Source organism: Lipotes vexillifer, unplaced genomic scaffold, assembly GCF_000442215.2.
Source record: "Lipotes vexillifer unplaced genomic scaffold, Lipotes_vexillifer_v1.1 scaffold1020, whole genome shotgun sequence".
In the NCBI taxonomy this organism is placed as follows: Eukaryota; Metazoa; Chordata; class Mammalia; order Artiodactyla; family Lipotidae; genus Lipotes; species Lipotes vexillifer.
The window spans coordinates 532889-550701 of record NW_006771500.1 but is presented as its reverse complement, the minus strand read 5'-3'; the positions used below and the strand labels follow the sequence as shown (position 1 = coordinate 550701).

The following is a 17813-nucleotide window of genomic DNA, read 5'->3' as shown; positions in this document are numbered from 1 at the left end:
GTCCGGAGCCTGTGCTCTGCAACGGAAGAGGCCACAACAGTGAGAGGCCCGCGTACCGCAAAAAAAAAAAAAAAAAAAAAAAAAAAAAAAAAGATGTGGTCAGCAAGGTATCTCCATGGAAAATTTACTATTTTCCTCTTGTAATTAGTAACCTTTTGGGGAAAATTCTTTGAGACTATGTACAGTTCCTAGTTCTCATCAAATTTTCACTCATGTGTTTTGACACATAGACTGATCGTTCTTGCGTAAGTCAGTTATTACTATTATTGTTACCAAGTAGTGATTTTGGGTTTTTTTGCGGTATGCGGGCCTCTCACTGTTGTGGCCTCTCCCGTTGCGGAGCACAGGCTCCGGATGCGCAGGCTCAGCGGCCACGGCTCACGGGTCCGGCTGCTCCGCAGCATGTGGGATCTTCCCGGACCGGGGCACGAACCCGCGTCCCCTGAATCGGCAGGCGGACTCCCAACCACTGTGCCACCAGGGAAGCCCCCGGAAGCCCCCTAAGTAGTGATTTTGTAATTCCAACATTCCTTCCACAGTTTTACTTTGCATCCTACTTTAAAGATGCCTCATTTATTTAATCACTTACATAAGAAGAGTTTCATGGAAGCAACCAAAATGTCCATCAATGGATGAATGGATAAGGAAGATGTGGTACGTGTATGCAATAGAGCAATGGAGTATTACTCAGCCATAGAAAAGAATGAAATCATGCCATTTGCAGCAACATAGATGGGCCTAGAGATGATCATACTAAGTGAAGTAAGCCAGTCAAAGAAAGACAAGTATCATATGATACTGCTTATATGTGGAATCTAAAAAAAATGATGCAAATGAACTTATATCCAAAACAGAAATAGACCCACAGACACAGAAAACAAACTTATGGTTAACAAAGGGGAAAGAGGGAGGGATAAATTGGGAGTCTGCGATTAACAGATACACACTACTAGATATAAAATAGATAACCAATAATGACCTACTATATAGCACAGGGGACTCTACTCAATACTCTGTAATAACCTACATAGGAAAAGAATCTGAAAAAATATTTGTGTGTGTGTGTGTGTGTGTGTGTGTATCCCTAACCCTAACCGTAACTGTTATATATATCTGAATCACTTTGCTCTACACCTGAAACTAACACAACATTGTAAATCAACTATACTTCAATTAAAAAAAAGAGTCTCATAGATTCTTATTTTATGGGTTAAATCCTAACATTTTGAATATTTATTCCAGGATGTTTTAAAGAGACCTCTGACAAGGTAAAGATAAATGGTGGCCATAAACTTGCTACTCTTTTCTGTCCTCTTGCACGCACCGTATGAGCTAACTTTGCAGTCCTATTCAGGTGTTAGGGTCATCCAGCAGAAGCAGCCACTGCCTCAAAGGGTGGGTGACAGTTCTGCCTCAGTAATTCATTGAAGTGGGGCTGGAGGAGCACAAGTCACTTTCTCCTTGGAAGCCTGGAGCACGTTATTGTTCTTAACTGTGCTGAGAATGCCAGTGACTTTAAAGCTGGGGGAAAAAGACGCTTAATGAGTTTCAGCATGTTAATGTACTGCAGGTTCCCAATTGTATGAATTTAAGGAGCTTAGCAATTTGGTATCTTCTGAATAATAGCATTTATTTTATACTCTAAATACTCCTGGGGAAGTCTGAATAACACTGCAGCTTCTTTGGTGTAATAGCTTTGGTGAGCTAATTGACTTCAACCATGGCATTGCTCCTTACAGAAAAATAACAGCCACAGTTTTGATTAATGAGCCTAGTAATAAATCATTAATCTTTTTAGCTCATAAATGATAGGAACAGTGCTCTGCAATATATTTTTAGATTTCCCCCCTGCAATATATTTCTAGATTCTCCTTGCTGATCCAATGGCCACATTTTAAGGATCTTATCATCAGTTTAATATGTCCACCTCCATGTAATTTAATATAATATCTAGTAAATTTGCACCTATGAGGAATGCAATGGGACAGATTCTAAATAGCAATAATCGGGACTTCCCTGGCAGTCCAGTGGTTAAGACTTGGCCATACAATGTAAGAGGTGCAGGTTCGATCCCTGGTCAGGGAGCTAAGATCCCATATGCCTCAGGGCCAAAAAAACACAAAAACATAAAACAGAAGCAATATTGTAACAAATTCAATAAAGACTTTAAAAATGGTCCACACTGAAAAATCTAAAATAAATAAATAGCAATAATTGCTCTTTTATGAACATGACTTAGATTTAGTTAGTAACTGTCCTTCTACAATGTCCTACATTTCTTTATTTCTATAATTACTCATAATTATAGAAAGGATAAAGAGTTACTGAGCTTCTCCTATGTGTCTGGAACTCCACTAAATTTTTAGTATATTGTGTCATTCAGTTCTCATAATAACTCTCTGAAGTAATTAGTATTATTTCCCCTTTACAGTTCAGGAAATTTGCTGAGAAATGATAACTAGTTAATGTCATAGAACTGGTAAATGCCAGAGTCACCATGTCACTATCTTTTACAGATTATTCATACCCAACATTTTCTGGAGGTTTATAAATAAATTTGTTTTTCTTTTTGTTAAAATTGAAATGTATAAATAGTTGAACCCACATTGAAAATTTTGGTTGTCTTAAGGCTTAATATATCCTAGGGGGTTATATATTTCAAGAATTAATTTTCGTGTTCATAACATAGCTGAGACACCATTTAGCAATAATTTAGACTGTCTAGTCACCACATTGAAGAAAATAGAATTTCAAGTTATGGACAGTAAGAGCATAGGAGGCAGATGTCTACATCCTTGCCTGCCCTAATGTGTTTGCTAATGAGAAATAGCTTTTATTGGTGAAATTTAGCTGTAAACTAGCCACGAGGCCGAACTCTGTGGCAGGTGAGAATCATGGCCCATCATGTCTCTGTTGTCAGGATTTAGCTCAGTGGCTGGTATAGACTAGAGGATTAAATGTTTGATGAGTGAGTGAATGAATGGTCAATAGTATAAAAAATAAGAGGATGATCCATTTAGTAAAGTAGCTTGAGTCAAGATACGTAAATCCACAAGTGGCTTTGACTGGGATCAGTATTGTGACCCTGTGGGCCCCCAGTTGCTCAGGTGTGCTGGCAAAGAGCCCAGGACTCCTCTAAACAGAGCTGGGGGAAAATGGAGATGCATGCATGCTTTTCTCATCGATCTTCCAGGAAGTCCTGGTGACATAATTTAACGCGATGTTGAGTCACATTAAGAATAAAACTTATCTCTTTCCTACTGGTGAGTTTTAAGAAAATCGCAATTAATATATATGCCAAATAAAAGCTGGCATTGATGATGGAAGTTATGCTTTTCAAAGGTAAAGTGGTTTATCTCATTTGAACATCTACAACCTACTGTGCACCTCTTGTTTGCTATTTCTCTACCAAGGTCTTGATGTTAATACCAGAAATGCAAGAAGTGAAGCAAACTGGTAGCACCCAGTTGGCTTCCTTCTCCCACCTGCTTCATTCCTGCATTGATAGATCAGTTTTCATGGTGGTAATCAAACACACACACACATACATTTTCTCCAAGCTAATGTTAAGGATCGTAGGCCACGACCTGTTCTGCAGCCTTTTCCAGCTCTTTTCAGAAAGGCTAGGATTAAATAAACCTAGGATAGGCCATCCTTCACTTAGACTGACAGGATTTAAATGTATAGCTGAATTTGTTTTCTAAAAAATGGTGCTGGTGTAGAGCTGACTGTGTCCTCTTTCTCTGTTCCTCGTGAAATATGCATGGCTTCACAAAGCCAGTTTCCTGTGAAATTGACATTGGACAATTTAGGAATAAAAGTGGGTTTAAGCAAAACAGCAATGCAACTTCATGTATAAAGCTGTAATTTTTCGCTTTCTATATATGCAGCATATACGTTTTAAATGTATCCATATGTAATAGAGGTTAGAGGAAAACTAGCCAGGTGTGTTTTTCTTAGCAACTTGAGAAATTTTTATTGTGCCAGCCTTGAAAACAAAACTTAACTTTGGGTCTTTTGTGAACTCATTCCCTCAGTAGGATGAAGGGATTTCCGTTCTTCGAAAGGTGAATTGTGCTTCCAAGTAGGTTTACACGCTGAACACCTGTAGGAATCCAGCCACTGTTGGCTCCTTCCCCTTGATCTATCAGAAAAAGTTGTGAGCCAGCCATTAAACACACTGTGTTATGTTGAAATCTCAGGTCTCCGAATCAAATAGATCGGGATTTGAATTCTCATTGGATTTAACAGCTGTGTGACCTCGGACGATTGAATATCTTCGTATAACCTCAGCTTTGTCACATGTAAAATAAGGACATTAACCATATCTATCTCAAGGGCTGTTTTAAGGAATAGAACCATAATGAATTTAACTAATTTTAAAGCCTTGTGTGTGGCACACAGTAAGCTTAAAATAAATAAATATTAGATAATATTGTGCCATACAGTGCTAATAATGAGTCCTATATAACAACAAGTAAATTATATGACTTGATAATAATATTAATCCTACGTAGCAATGAATATTTTAGTATGGCTATGTCCCGTGCAATATTTGGGACATACTTATGTTACCAAGTCCAAGCTCGTACTGCTCACCTCAGGACAGGCCAATAAATCAAGATGAGGTGTTGGAGCAAAGAGCAGGGACTTTTTTTGGAAAGTCAGAGGACTAAGAAGACGGTGCACTTGTGTCCGAAAAAACCATCCCTGAGTTAGACTTCAGGCTTCTTTTATACTAAAAGGGGAGAGGGTGTGGTTGGTTGTTGCAAACTTCTTGGTGCCAGAATCTTTTGCTCTTGCTGCTGTTCAAGTCGATCTGGTCGTGATATTCCTGTAAACCTCCAGTAAAACAAAGGTAATTCTCTGTTCTGCAACTTTATCTCTGTATGAATGGAAAGTGTTATAACTTTAAAGGTCAGAACCTTAAGAATGAACTATCCTGTATATATCAGGCTACAGGTAACATTTTTAACTTGTAGCAAAAGCAATAGCGTACAAAGGTCAAAGTAAAAGAAACAGATCCAATATGGAGTCTGATTTGTTCTTCGCTATTACACTTATACTAAAAAATTTCTTGTGGTTTCACACAGAAATTCAAATTTAACAGGATGTCCTGTATTTTATCAGGCTGCCCTGCTCTCAAGGGATATAGTGTTTGCCACCCAAGTTCTATTGCACAACTCCAGGAGTTAGCATTGGTGCTGGGCTCTGGGGTATCATTGACATAGAACACAATGGGAATGGTTGCCCTTGAGTGGAATTCTTTGTCCCTAACATCTTTATACCTCGCTCAGCGACACATTTGTGTGTGTTCCCAATATGCCTGTGAGCCTCAGCATGTCTATGCTGTCATATTCTGGGCAGAAGACACGGAAATGGTTTGCATCTGTTCTGTCTTTGTATGTGTTGTGATGATTATTCCAGAAGAAGTTAACAGGGTGCCATAGCAAATGTATGGCCATGTTCATGCCGTTTCCAGAATTCCAGTTGTTTGAGGGAGAATTGTGGTCATTGTCAAAGAACCAAGTGACAACTTTGTATCCCAGAGCTCATGGCAGGGAGACCCCCTTCAGAGAGGTGAATGAGACTGAGGAAAGGGGGTGAGATTTGTTTACAATATTGAGTTTGTTTCTCTATAGTTTTGTTACCTGTTCGCACTTTTGACCATCAGGACCCTGAGTACAAAACCATATGTCTTTGTGATATAGCAGTACATTACAATAAAACTATAGAGAGATCTCAATATTGTAAAATGTTAATTTAGCATTTTCTCACAGGAGAAACCATCCCATCAGGTGATACTGGGCTGAGCTCATGAGGTCATATGGAGGGAGAAGTCAAGGAGAGCCAGGATCCCACCTGGCCACCTGGCCCAGGACCACAGGTAACTCTAATTCAGTCATGGAGACTCAAGGGGCTCATAACACTTCACTGCTCATCTCAACCTAAGGGCTGCTTTAAGCCAGCCCTGCCTTAAAGAATAACATACACAACCCAGTGTTCAGGTTGTCCTGAGCACTAGAAACAGTTTCTCTTTCTTTGCTGAGTGTGTTATACAGAATTAACCCCCCCTCCCCAATTAAACTTGGGGATGAGAATGCCAGTTGCCAATGCTGTGCTTACATGGAATCTGAAACAATGAAATCCTTCTTTTAAAACATGTGTTCATTAGGGAAGTTGTTCTTATTGGTTATTATTTTAGGGAAATTGTTCTTATTGGTGCCGTGGGAGGAAAAACTGGTAGAGGCTTTCCTCTGACTCCATCAATATGTGAAATCAGGGGAAGAGAAATCACCTTCTTGCTTTTAGCGGAGGGAGAAGTTGGTTGAAAACAGAGGGCAACCCCCTTCATTGCTTAGCCAATAAGACAGAGGACACACTTATTGGGCACCATTTAGGGGTGAAAGCCTACTTCTTGGCAGTCTTTCTTTATTTTCCCTCTAATGGTCTTTAATGCATTACCTCAAATGAATGCTTCTAGAGCCCCCATCGTAAGGGAAGGCTCTGGCTCTCTCTTTTCACCCGGTCCAAGGCCGTGACTTTGTAGCTAGGGAACACGGAGGTCCAACTGTGAAGGTCAGAGCTGAGCATATGCCCTTATATATTTATGGCAAAACAGATTTGAAAAAAATTAACACACTGTATTAGTTAGGGTTCTCCAGAGAAACAACCAGTAAGGTGTGTGTGTGTGTGTGTGTGTGTGTGTGTGTGTGTGTGTGTGTGTGTGTGTGTGTGTGTGTGTGTGTGTGTGTGTGTGTATGAAGAGCTTTATTTCCTGGAATCTGCCAGGTTATGCAGGCTGACAAGTCCCAAGATCTGAGGTCAGCAAACTAGAGACCAAAGAAGAACCAGCGTTTCAGTTTGAGTCCAAAGGCAGGAAAGAAACAATGCCCCAGCTCGAAGGCCGTCAAGTTTAACTCAGGGGAGGATCAGCCTTTTTCAGATCTTCAACTGACTAGATGAGGCCCACTCACATTAGAGAGGGCAATCTATTTTACTCAGTCAATGGATGAGTTTAAATGTTAAAGTCATCCAGGAAACACCCTCACAGGTAGATCCAGTATAATGCTTGACCAGCATCCTGAGCAAACTGTGGCTCAGTCCACGTGGCAAATAAAATTAATCACCACACACAGGTATGGTACTAAAGCAAGTATGTCCAGAATGGCCGGCTTCCTCCAGATCTCACCTGGAGGAGCTGTAACTCCTAGAGCCATGCAACAAGCGTGCTGATGATGTTACTAGAAGAGTAAGAGCATCTGTGTACAAAGTTAGTGTTCAACTAATTCTAAAACCTCCGATGCCTTTAGGGCAGCTTATTAATGCAGGAGGCTCTAACTCCCTGCTTCTGTTTTGGGGGAAAAGTAAAACATTTCATTTTTATTATTATTAATTTTTAAATTGCTACAGCATTTAAAATAGGCTATCCCATTAAAAAACTATTGTGCCTTTGTCTCCCCATTGATTTTTCTTTCTACTGGTGATATCTATGGACCAACAGTATTTATAGGCAATCCCCAGAGTTGGAGTACTGTAGTAGAAAGGGTATTAGATCAAGAGTCAAAAAATATCACTTCTGATGTCATTTATTCACTTACTCGCCATGGGATTTTCGTATCCCTCTTAAGATCTTAGAACCAATCTTCTCATTGGTAGAGGGGGGTTTACAACTCTTGCCCTATCTACTGCCTAGAGTTATTATAAATGGCCATACAAAATAAAATAAATGTCCCTGAAACACCTTAAGTACTGTAAAAACTCTGCTGCATGTAAGGAAATATTATCTTCAGTCTATATGAACATCCCCTTCAATTTGTTTTTAAAGTATTATAGTCACGAGGTTGCTTTAGAGTTGTTACAGACAGCTTCAGGATATTTCAGGATATTTTGTCACCACTGCTCAGGACAATTCATCTTGAGACAGCTTTGTCCACCTAACAGTTAAAAGTGACTATAAATTGATTACATATAATTTTGTGATTTAATAAAAACTTGATAATATGTAAAGGAGGCAAAAACTAATAACTTAGAAAGACCCATAGTGTAATATATTATTGTGGAAAAAAATAGGAACTAGTCCCCTAAAACAGTGTTAAAATTTGGTCCACCAAATGGTACTTGTTCACAAGGGAATACATACAGAAATAGAGAGTAAGCATTTAAAACCTTTTATAACAAGTTCACATTAGCATGACATTTAATCCAAATGTAATTTTGGTTTGTTTAATGTAGTAATAAAAAATTGCAACTTGCATTTGGTATGTCTCTTAATTTTTTCTATTAACTTTGAAAAATGTAAATATTTTGCAAATGTTGGTTTGTGACAGATTGGAAATAAAAATGGTCCCCACCACAGGTGGCTTGAGAAACATTGCTCTAAAATTCCTAATGCCAATAACTACTTCCTGAATATTTAAATATAATTTCATCAAGCATGAGTGTTGTCAGATTGAGTGTTGAAATCTTCTTCAAAGGTAGTTACCTTTTCCAGAATCATGTATATATAATAGTCATAACGTGTATCCAAAAAACACGGCCCCAGACATAACCTTTGATCTATATATGAGCAATAATTTGACCCTCCGTTTGTATTCATTTTGCTAAGCTTCCTTGAAATGTTCTGACATTGTCTTCAACTGTAGTAAAGCAAATGAGTACCAATAAACCTAACACTAAAAATCTGAGAAAAATGAAGTCATTTCAGGAAAAAAAATTTTATATTCTCAAATAAAATGACAAGGTCTCTGCTCCCATTAACGATGGAGAGGGTACCATTCTAACTTTTTCACAATCTTTTGACAAAACTAAATAATAAATCAAGAAATCCCCATACAGATGAAAAGATACAGAAACAGAGCAAAATGGAGGAGTTACTTATGGTGAGATGGTCAATTAAATGTAATAGATGTATGAATTGTAGTCATATACTTTTACAGACTAGCATACACTGCAGAGTATTCACTCAGTTGATGATGTGTGAAATGCTGACTAAGGCTAGGAATCCTTTTTCTTTGTAGCCTTACCTCTGTAACTAAAGCTACTTCATGAATAAGCAAAAGTGAATAAAATAAGGGATTCAGAGATATTTATTCTTGTAAATGCAAATATTCCTTTGAACCACAATTTGCCATCTGTTATTCATTGATGTTTAGGAGGGAAGGCAGTGTTAAGAACTGGGAAGAACATTGGACCAGGTATGAAAGGATATGGGTTCTATCTCTAGCCTGTTGCTATTTAGCTGAGTGGCCTTGAGTAAGTCATGAGCACTATTTTAGCTTGTTTTCGTTTTTGTTTTTCCCATCTGTTAAATATCAGATTGGACAAGATGCTCCTTTAGGTCCATTCTGGAGCTAAATGATCATGAAAATTTAAGTTAAAAAACAAAAAGATTTTAAAAAGTTTCTAGATTGCAGGTATCACATGAGTTATTTTTCTGCAAATTTAAAAGGCACATTCTTTTAGGTTCATAGTGCCAAAGAACCTTTTGAAAGAGCCCATCTATTTACATAAATGTGGTACATAAATATAAAACTGAAAATAAAAATATAAATGCATATATTATTTTAAAGTTCATTCTATGCAGAAATTAAATTCTATTGTCATCAACGAATATGTTCAAGACTTATATTGTATTTCAAAGGAGAGAATTACTTAATGAATAACACTGCCCAAACGCTGTATTCTTCCTGTAAATACAAATTAAGGAATGACACTCTCCAATTCTGTACTGTCTCTGTGAATACAGATTAAGGAGTTGGCCTTGCTGTTTGAATTTGGATTCAGAAAATAGCTACTGGGCAATCTCTTGTGTATTAAGCTCCGTATGTTAATTACACACCATTTTGAGAAGTTGCAGTGCATTCTATGCTTGCGGAATTTGGAAATGGACTTGAATCAGGATACACTGGTGTACTGCTACTTAGATCTGTACACTGTGCTTCACTAGTGGGATTAGTTGCTTATGGTTGTTTAGCCTCATTAAGGATGAAGGTATACAGAATGTTGGGCAAATGCCAACCCATTCATGGGACTGCCATGTTCTGCAGTGCACTCTCTGGGTTAAGCAGGAACTCCCACTGGAACCTGAGTTGATCTAGGGAATAAGCTCCAGAAATCACATCATAGGAAAGTTTTTCTTCTCTCAACTCTTTCTCAATTCTGATTCTTCACAGGAAAAAGACTCTGTCAGGTCCTAGTGTGCTTAATACCTCTCTTAATTATGAATCTCATTTGTAACTAAGAGAGAGTCAACCACCAGGGTCACAATCTTCTGTGAACAAACAGTATCTAATATAATTTAATCATGTGAATTTGTTGCCAATTTTGATAGTAACCTACTTATGCCAAGTGATACTGGCTTTTTAGCTATGGTAGCAACATACTGTTATCTTTTTCAGTGGATTTACTTAAGCCCAAAGGTATTTTGATTTAAAGAAAACTTTTAAGGACTTCCCTGGTGGCACAGTGGTTAAAAATCCGCCTGCCAGTGCAGGGGACACAGTTAGATCCCTGGTCCGGGAAGATCCCACATGCCATGGAGCAACTAAGCCCATGTACTCAGCAGAACTACTGATCCTGTGCTCTAGAGCCCACATGCCACAACTACTGAAGCCCGCCCACCTAGAGCCCATGCTCCACAACAAGAGAAGCCACCACATTGAGAAGCCCGTACACCACAACGAAGAGTAGCCCCCACTCGCTGAAACTAGAGAAAACCCGCACGCAGCAACAAAGACCCAACATAGCCAAAATAAATAAAAATTAATTAATAAAAAAGAAAACTTTTAAGGAAATAAACTTATAGTACATGGCTGGCAAATTTTCTAAGATGATATGTGAATGATTGAAGCTTGGGAAACATTGGGCTACTGGAAAAATACACTAAGATGGAAGATAGAAAATCTGACTAAATTTAATTTGAACGCTGTCACTAATTATTGGATTGTCCTTGGGTGAGATGATGAATTTTTCATGCCTCCATTTCCTCATTATCCAATAAGTATGATGATATTTGCCTAGCTACCTTTGGAATGATGATGTGAAGATTAAAATTAAAGAATGGGTAGTAAAATAATATAAAGTCAAAAGTCATATATACATAGGTTTGTTATTATGTACCTGAAACACCACTTTTTCTTTTCTTTTAGGTTTTTTTTTCTTTTTTCATCACCCAGCGGTTGGGTGGGGGATCATGTCCACTTAGGAAAAAAATAATATCATCTCTGTTTTCTCTCTAGGATCATGCCATTAATTAGCGGGGTGTGTGTATGTCTGCATGTGTGTGTGTATGTGTGTGTAAGTCTGTATGTGTGTGTATGTCTGTGTGTGTGTGTATGTCTGTGTGTGTGTGTGTGAGAGAGAGAGAGAGACTACAGTTGTACAGTTTCTACATATACACTATTCCCAAATACTAAAGCTGTGTTGTCTTTTCCTGCTTGATTACCTGCTTATTTGCACTGTTTTTAGTGGTGATCAAAAAGTTTGAAAACTAAACTATGTTTCAAAAAGAACCTAATAATAGATCTTATTCATCTCAAAGCTTAATAAAAGTATTATGGCCTGTCTGAATATTTAGAGCTGTTAAAAGTAATGGAGCTTAGTTTCATGCCAAAACTATTTCTTGATCTGTAATAATATTTGGAATTTTGTTTACTGTATTTTTCGTTTTGCTTAAAACCTTAAATTTGCTACAGAATATATCATCTCTTCACAAAAGATATTTTACTATTACATAATGTCATTTCCTATAGACTTCAGAATTGCTTTTTCCAATTTAATCATGTTTCTTCTTGAAGTTAAAGTTGTTGTGTTGGTTAAAATATAATAGTTCATTTAAATATGGGATCTGTTTTGATATTAATGATCAATCATGTCAGGCTTTTGTCTGTGCTTTATTTTGAGACGTGCATACAACTAAGTTCCAACTTATTCATTGTGTGAAATAGAAGATATTCACGCACTTAGAAATAATGCTAGCAGTTGTTGTTTGATTTCCCATTCTATTAAGCAAAGCTTATTTAAGCACTACAGCTTCATAATCTCATTCATATATAAATATTTAACTGTGGTCTATGGCAGTGATTGCCAAACTTGAGCAGTCATCAGACTCACCTGGAGGGCTTGTCAAAACACAGATCACTTGGCCCGCCCTCAAGTTTCTGATTCCAAGGTGGGGCCTAAGAATTTGCATTTCTAGAAAGTTCCCCATTGATGCTGAGGCTGATGATAAATGCTGTCCTAGGACCACACTTCTTTTCTCCCCATTGGTGCAGTGGAAGGCACTATAGCAAGACAGGGAAGCCCATGGACTTTGGTGATACCCCCAGGTTTCAGCCCTGGCTTTGACACTTAAGAGCTGTATAACTTAGACCAAGTTAGGGATCAATTTTGTCCACCGTAAAGTAGTAACAATTATATGTACTGGAAATATTGAATGAAATAATGTATATCAAGTGTTTAAAGCAATGCCTAGCATGTTATGAACACTCACTAAATGCAACATTAGTAACTAGTGGTGACAGTAGTTAGAGTGGTAATAGAACCACTAGTTATGGTCATAGAATATACATACTTACCTTAGTTCAACTGCAATAAAAGTTTATTAGACTTTTCTAAGGAAGGCTAGACAGAAAGTTTGATTTTCACTGATGACATTGCTTCTATGAGAAGCATTCTGGCAAGAAGGAATTCAGTGAAAAGAAATACCACCCTTACTGAAAGAACTTCCAAGAGCATGCTAGAGATTGGAATCTAGGTGGCAGTGTAAGCAAAATGTATAAATTTCTGCGATGTTTCTCAATATTCAGAACTTACTGCATGTGTTTCTTTTTTCCTTTAGCAACAAGAGCAAGACCCAACAAACCTATATATCTCAAATCTCCCCATTTCTATGGATGAACAGGAGCTTGAGACTATGCTGAAACCATTTGGACATGTCATTTCCACAAGGATACTAAGAGATGCTAATGGAGTCAGCAGAGGCGTTGGCTTTGCCAGGTAAAACCCCTGCTCTTTCCTTGTATTCCCTTTAATTCCATCCCTTTCTAGCACTACAAGAGTGCTGGAATATAGAATATTCAAAGAAAAGTAGCTTATCAAACTGACTGTATCTTTGCTTTGAGTCAGAGAATTCCAGTGTAACTAGAAATATGTTGTTCTTGCTAAAATCTGTACAGAGAATGTTTATATCTGTCTCAAGTCGTAATGGCATGCATAACCCCTTCCCAGTCCTCTCTATGCCTGTAGATCAACAAAATCAGATGCCATCAGTTTCTACTAGGGATAATAAATGCCCAGCACCCCAGAGCTAAAGACCCCATGGGGTGAACAAAGCATCCACATGTTTCAGCATTGATTTCTAAAGAGCAAGATGGTAGAATTTCTCAGTCAGGGGAAGAGAGAAGAGAGGAAAGATTTCGAGAAACAGGAACTGTTGGGTAGTCTCAAGGAACTCAGAAATCTAAGGGGAGGTGCAGAGGGCATTTGCATTTAAGAGGCCCTGGCTGTGCGTTTTTGATGTTTTAAACAAAACAGAAAAGAACAAATTGCACTTTTCTCATTGTTGGAAAAAGATGAGTAGTTTTCTTTTTAACTTTAAGAGAATGTTTACAAAAGAGGATCTCAGCCAGGAATGGAGTTAAAATGGTGGTACCTGCTGTGCTTTCATGAAGAAACAAAGTTAAGGAAACTACAGGGAAACCGAAACTGCTCAATAACAAAGAAGAAAAGGAAAAGCTGTGTCTCCATGGTTGGGTGTGTTTATGCGTCTTGAGGTCTTGAGCCGAATCACCGTGAATGAATGGATGGATGTTAATGTCATCTGGAAGGCAGCCCCTTGCAGGCAGGTGTTTCCCCCTATGGGGAACCCTGCCATCATTGGAAAAATCATCCCAAACCAACCTCTGTGAACCCACTTGGAAAGATATGAAAATGAATTGATTAACTGACCTCTAACTTGACTTCCTTGAGGTCATGGACCATGTCTTAAAATTCTTATTCCCCACAATGTTCTACACATACTAGACTGGGAGACGTATGCAGGATACAGGTCTGAAGATTTGAAGAGAAGTCAGCAGAATGAAAAACATCTCCCAGACTTGAATGTATGCATGAGGCATTCAGGTTTTCAGAACATTGTTAACTGTTGATTGTCATGGTCAAGGCAGAGCTAATTGCAACACCTGGGTCTCTGAAATTGTCCAACTTACTCATTCTTGGAGACTGTACAGCCTGCTATTGGAGGCCTAGCCAGTGCAGGAGGCACTAAATGCCTGCCATGCTCCACTTCACACTGCGTGCACACGCCTTTGGCTCAGCACCCACCTCCTGCCCCACAAAACCTCTCTCTAACAAATTAGTTTCTCCTTCATTTATGCTCCTGCTGAGAAAGGAACATGTTTCAAATTCATCAAGAGAACACATTTTCTAAGAAGATCTATGTTTTGTTTTTTTGTTTTTTAAACAAAAGATTTTTGGTACAAAGTATGGATATATTAGTTTGCTCAGGCTACCATAACAGAATTCAACAGACTGGGTGGCTTTAAACAACAGACATTTATTTTCTCCCAATTCTAGAGGCTAGAAGTCCAAGATCAAGGTGGCAGTAGGTTTGGTTTCCTCTCTGTGTCTTGTAGATGGCCTTCTTTTCCCATATCTTCACATGGTCTGCCCTTTGTGTTTGCTCCTAATCTCTTCTTAAAAGGGTGTCAGTCAGATTCGATTAGGATCCACCCATTATATATACACACAATTTATAATCCAATCTCCTGGGATAAACCATAATGGAAAAGAATATTAAAAAAAAGAATGTATCAATATATATATGTAAAACTGAGTCACTTTGCTGTACAGCAGAGATTGGTACAACATTGTAAATCAACTATACTTCAATAAAAAAATTAATGAATGTAATATAAAAATAACCCAACATATATACACAACTTCTTTATTCATTCATCTGTTGATAGACACATAGGTTGTTTCCATGTCTTGGCTATTGTAAACAATGCTGCTATGAACATTGGGGTGCATGTATCTTTTTGAATTAATGTTTTCGTTTTCTTCTGATAAATACACTACTGGAATTGCTAAATCACATGGTATTTCTCTTTTTAGTTTTTTGAGGACTCTCCATTCTCTTCTCCACAGTGGTTGCACTAATTTATATGCCCACAATAGTGTACAAGAGTTCCCTTTTCTCCACATTCTTGCCTGTCCCAGTACTGGTGCCAACAGACCGGTGGGTGGGGATGGAGCTGGGTCCTGAGGCTAATAAACTAGAGGGAGGATTCCACGATGGCACTTTCCAGCACCAGTGTTATTATGGCAGAGCGAGCTCCCAGAAATGACTGCTGCCAGCATCTCTGTCCCCAGGGGGAGTCCCAGTTGCCTCCTGTCTCTCCAGGAGACTCTCCAATATTAGCAGGTGGGTCTGACTCAGGCTCCTTTCAGATTACTGCTTCTGCCCTCGTTCACGGAGCGTGTGAAATTTTGTGTGCCTCCTTTAAGAGTAGAGTCTCTATTTCCGACAGCCCTCTGGGTCTCCTGAAAGTAAGCCCCACTGGCCTTCAAAGCCAAACGTTCTGGGGGCTCGTCTTCCCAGTGCAGGACCTCCAGCCTGGGGAGTCTGATGTGGGTTTCAGACCCCTTGCTCCTTGGGGAGAACCTCTACAGTTGTAATTATCCTCCCCTTAGTGATTCACCCACTGGGGTTGGCGGTGGGGGGGTGGGGGGGCACGGGTCTTGACTATACCATGACTCTGCCCCTCCTACCTGTCTCACTGTGGTTCCTCCTTCTTTTTTCTTTTTGGCTTTTTGAGTTAATTATTATTGTTTTTGTTATATGATTATATTCACATTTTACAGTTATAGAAAAAATGAAGGCAAGAGAAGTTTAAAATCCTGTACAATATCTCACAGAAGATAAGCAGGAGAACCCACTTAAAGGTTCGGGTATAGGTGAACATAAGCCCATGTTCTCAAGATCACAAGGGCTATAGCCAAACAAATAATGATATATCTTTAGTTGTGGAAGATGTTTTCTGTTAAGTTAGTCTTTTTCATTGATAGCTGTTCTGTAAATAGTTGTAATTTTGGTGTGCTCGAGAGAGGAGGTGAGCTCAGGGTCTTTCTTCACTGCCATCTTGGGACAAAATCCCAGGTGTGGTTCTTGGTTCATGTGCAAGAGATCCTGAAATTCCTTTGACTCAGAAGAAAACCTCCATTATTATTTTACTTATAAGCTATATTCATCTTCTTTGAAAATCACCTCTTCAAAGTAAAGGTGGTATCTTCGTTTTATATTTAAACCACTGAACTTCAAAGCATTGATTTGAATGCCAGTAGGGTGCAGAGACAGCACAATTACAGGCTTTTTAACGTTCCAGAAGCACTAGATGGTGTCTGAAATTACAGACTTTCATTTTATTTTATTATTATTTTTTTCCTCTCTTGTAACATAAAACAGTTTTGTAAGATCCACCCCCCTGCAGGCAGCATTTTATAGCCAAGTCATAAACCCTGAAAAACAAAAGTTTATGGTGGGAATGCTGACAGTCAGACAGTCAGACCCACTACTGCAGAGCTCGCGGATGCCAACAGACTACCTTGCCTTCCAGCGTGAGGATCAGAACATAAATCAGCCTGAGTCTGGAGGGACAGGACTGCATGTTCACGTTATCCATTTCCCATTCCCAGAAACATAAGATCGTTTGTCTAACAAAAATCACATTGAACGAGTGTTATGAGAGGCCGGTAAAGAATGACCCAAAGTGGAGAAGGGATGAGGGTAAGCGTTCACAATTACTCCAGCTTGAACATCTGGGAACATAGAACCTCTTTAAGCAATGCATTTACTGTCCCCTGGTGAGCTAAAGGGCGTGAGAGACCGCTGAGCACAGAGACCTTTGTATTCTGTAGTTTTTTTTCACCTCTATTCAGTACTCTTAATTTGATTCTCATGGAGTTTTGTTTGAATGACTTAACATCTGGGCAGTGTTCTACCACTCCCTACCAAATGGGCAAGTTTTCCAAATAAATCATTTCAGTTCTTCTTTCTTTTCACTAAGTAAAAAAAGTAATCACAGTTACAGGAAGACAAATATCAGGCTGATTATTAAAAATTAATTAAAATATTACTTTTGTATTTTCTTTTAATTACTTTAAATATCGTTAAAATTGTATTCTTTACTTTCCACTGCCTGACATTTCTTGCTGCCTGTCTTCTCCCACCTCCAGAAATAGAAAGAGAACTCAGATTCAGAATAAGCATAAAGAAAATATAGAAATTTTTAAAATTATAAGGCAAATGCCAATACTTTCTTTGTAGGCAACTATATGATGCTTTAAAATGACCATCAAGCCTATCTAAATGTGATTTTATTGTTTGGAATGTGTTTTGATTCATACCTACCTTAAATCCATCTTTAAGAAATGTTGTGTTAATATTTCTCCCTTGATGTTTTGGCAATTCATTTGCCATTACTGTCTCAAATGCATGGAACTAGGAAATCAAATGTGAGGAAAGAAAATCTCTAAAATGTAAACTTAGTGATTAGTAACCACCAAACTACAGCTGTGTTTGCACAGAAACAGGTTACAACTGTGTTTGCTGAGATTGCAAAGAAGGTGGACTGTTATTCCTTTTAGTAATTTTAATTCCTCTCTCAATTGCCGGCAGATGTGATCCACTAAAGAGAAAACCCCTGGTCCACCCTGTAGCTTCTTTATCTTTATTCTTGTTTTATGTGTTTATCTTCATCGTTTCTTTCTGTTGTCTGTTTGTCTTTTTTTTTTTTTTTTTTTTTTTTTTT

The 17813-nt window shown here is 38.4% G+C and overlaps 1 protein-coding gene across 3 annotated transcripts in view; it reads left to right on the top strand.

Moving 5' to 3' along the window:
* The first annotated feature begins 12845 nt into the window (after window positions 1–12845).
* The window catches only part of RBMS3 (RNA binding motif single stranded interacting protein 3), a 242066-nt gene continuing 237098 nt past the window's right edge, over window positions 12846–17813 (top strand). For all 3 annotated transcript variants that reach the window (XM_007446814.1, XM_007446812.1, XM_007446813.1), the window contains exon 1: window positions 12846–12999. In XM_007446814.1, the coding sequence (XP_007446876.1) occupies window positions 12893–12999 (107 nt within the window). In that variant the 5' untranslated portion in view covers window positions 12846–12892. The remainder of the gene's footprint in view (window positions 13000–17813) is intronic.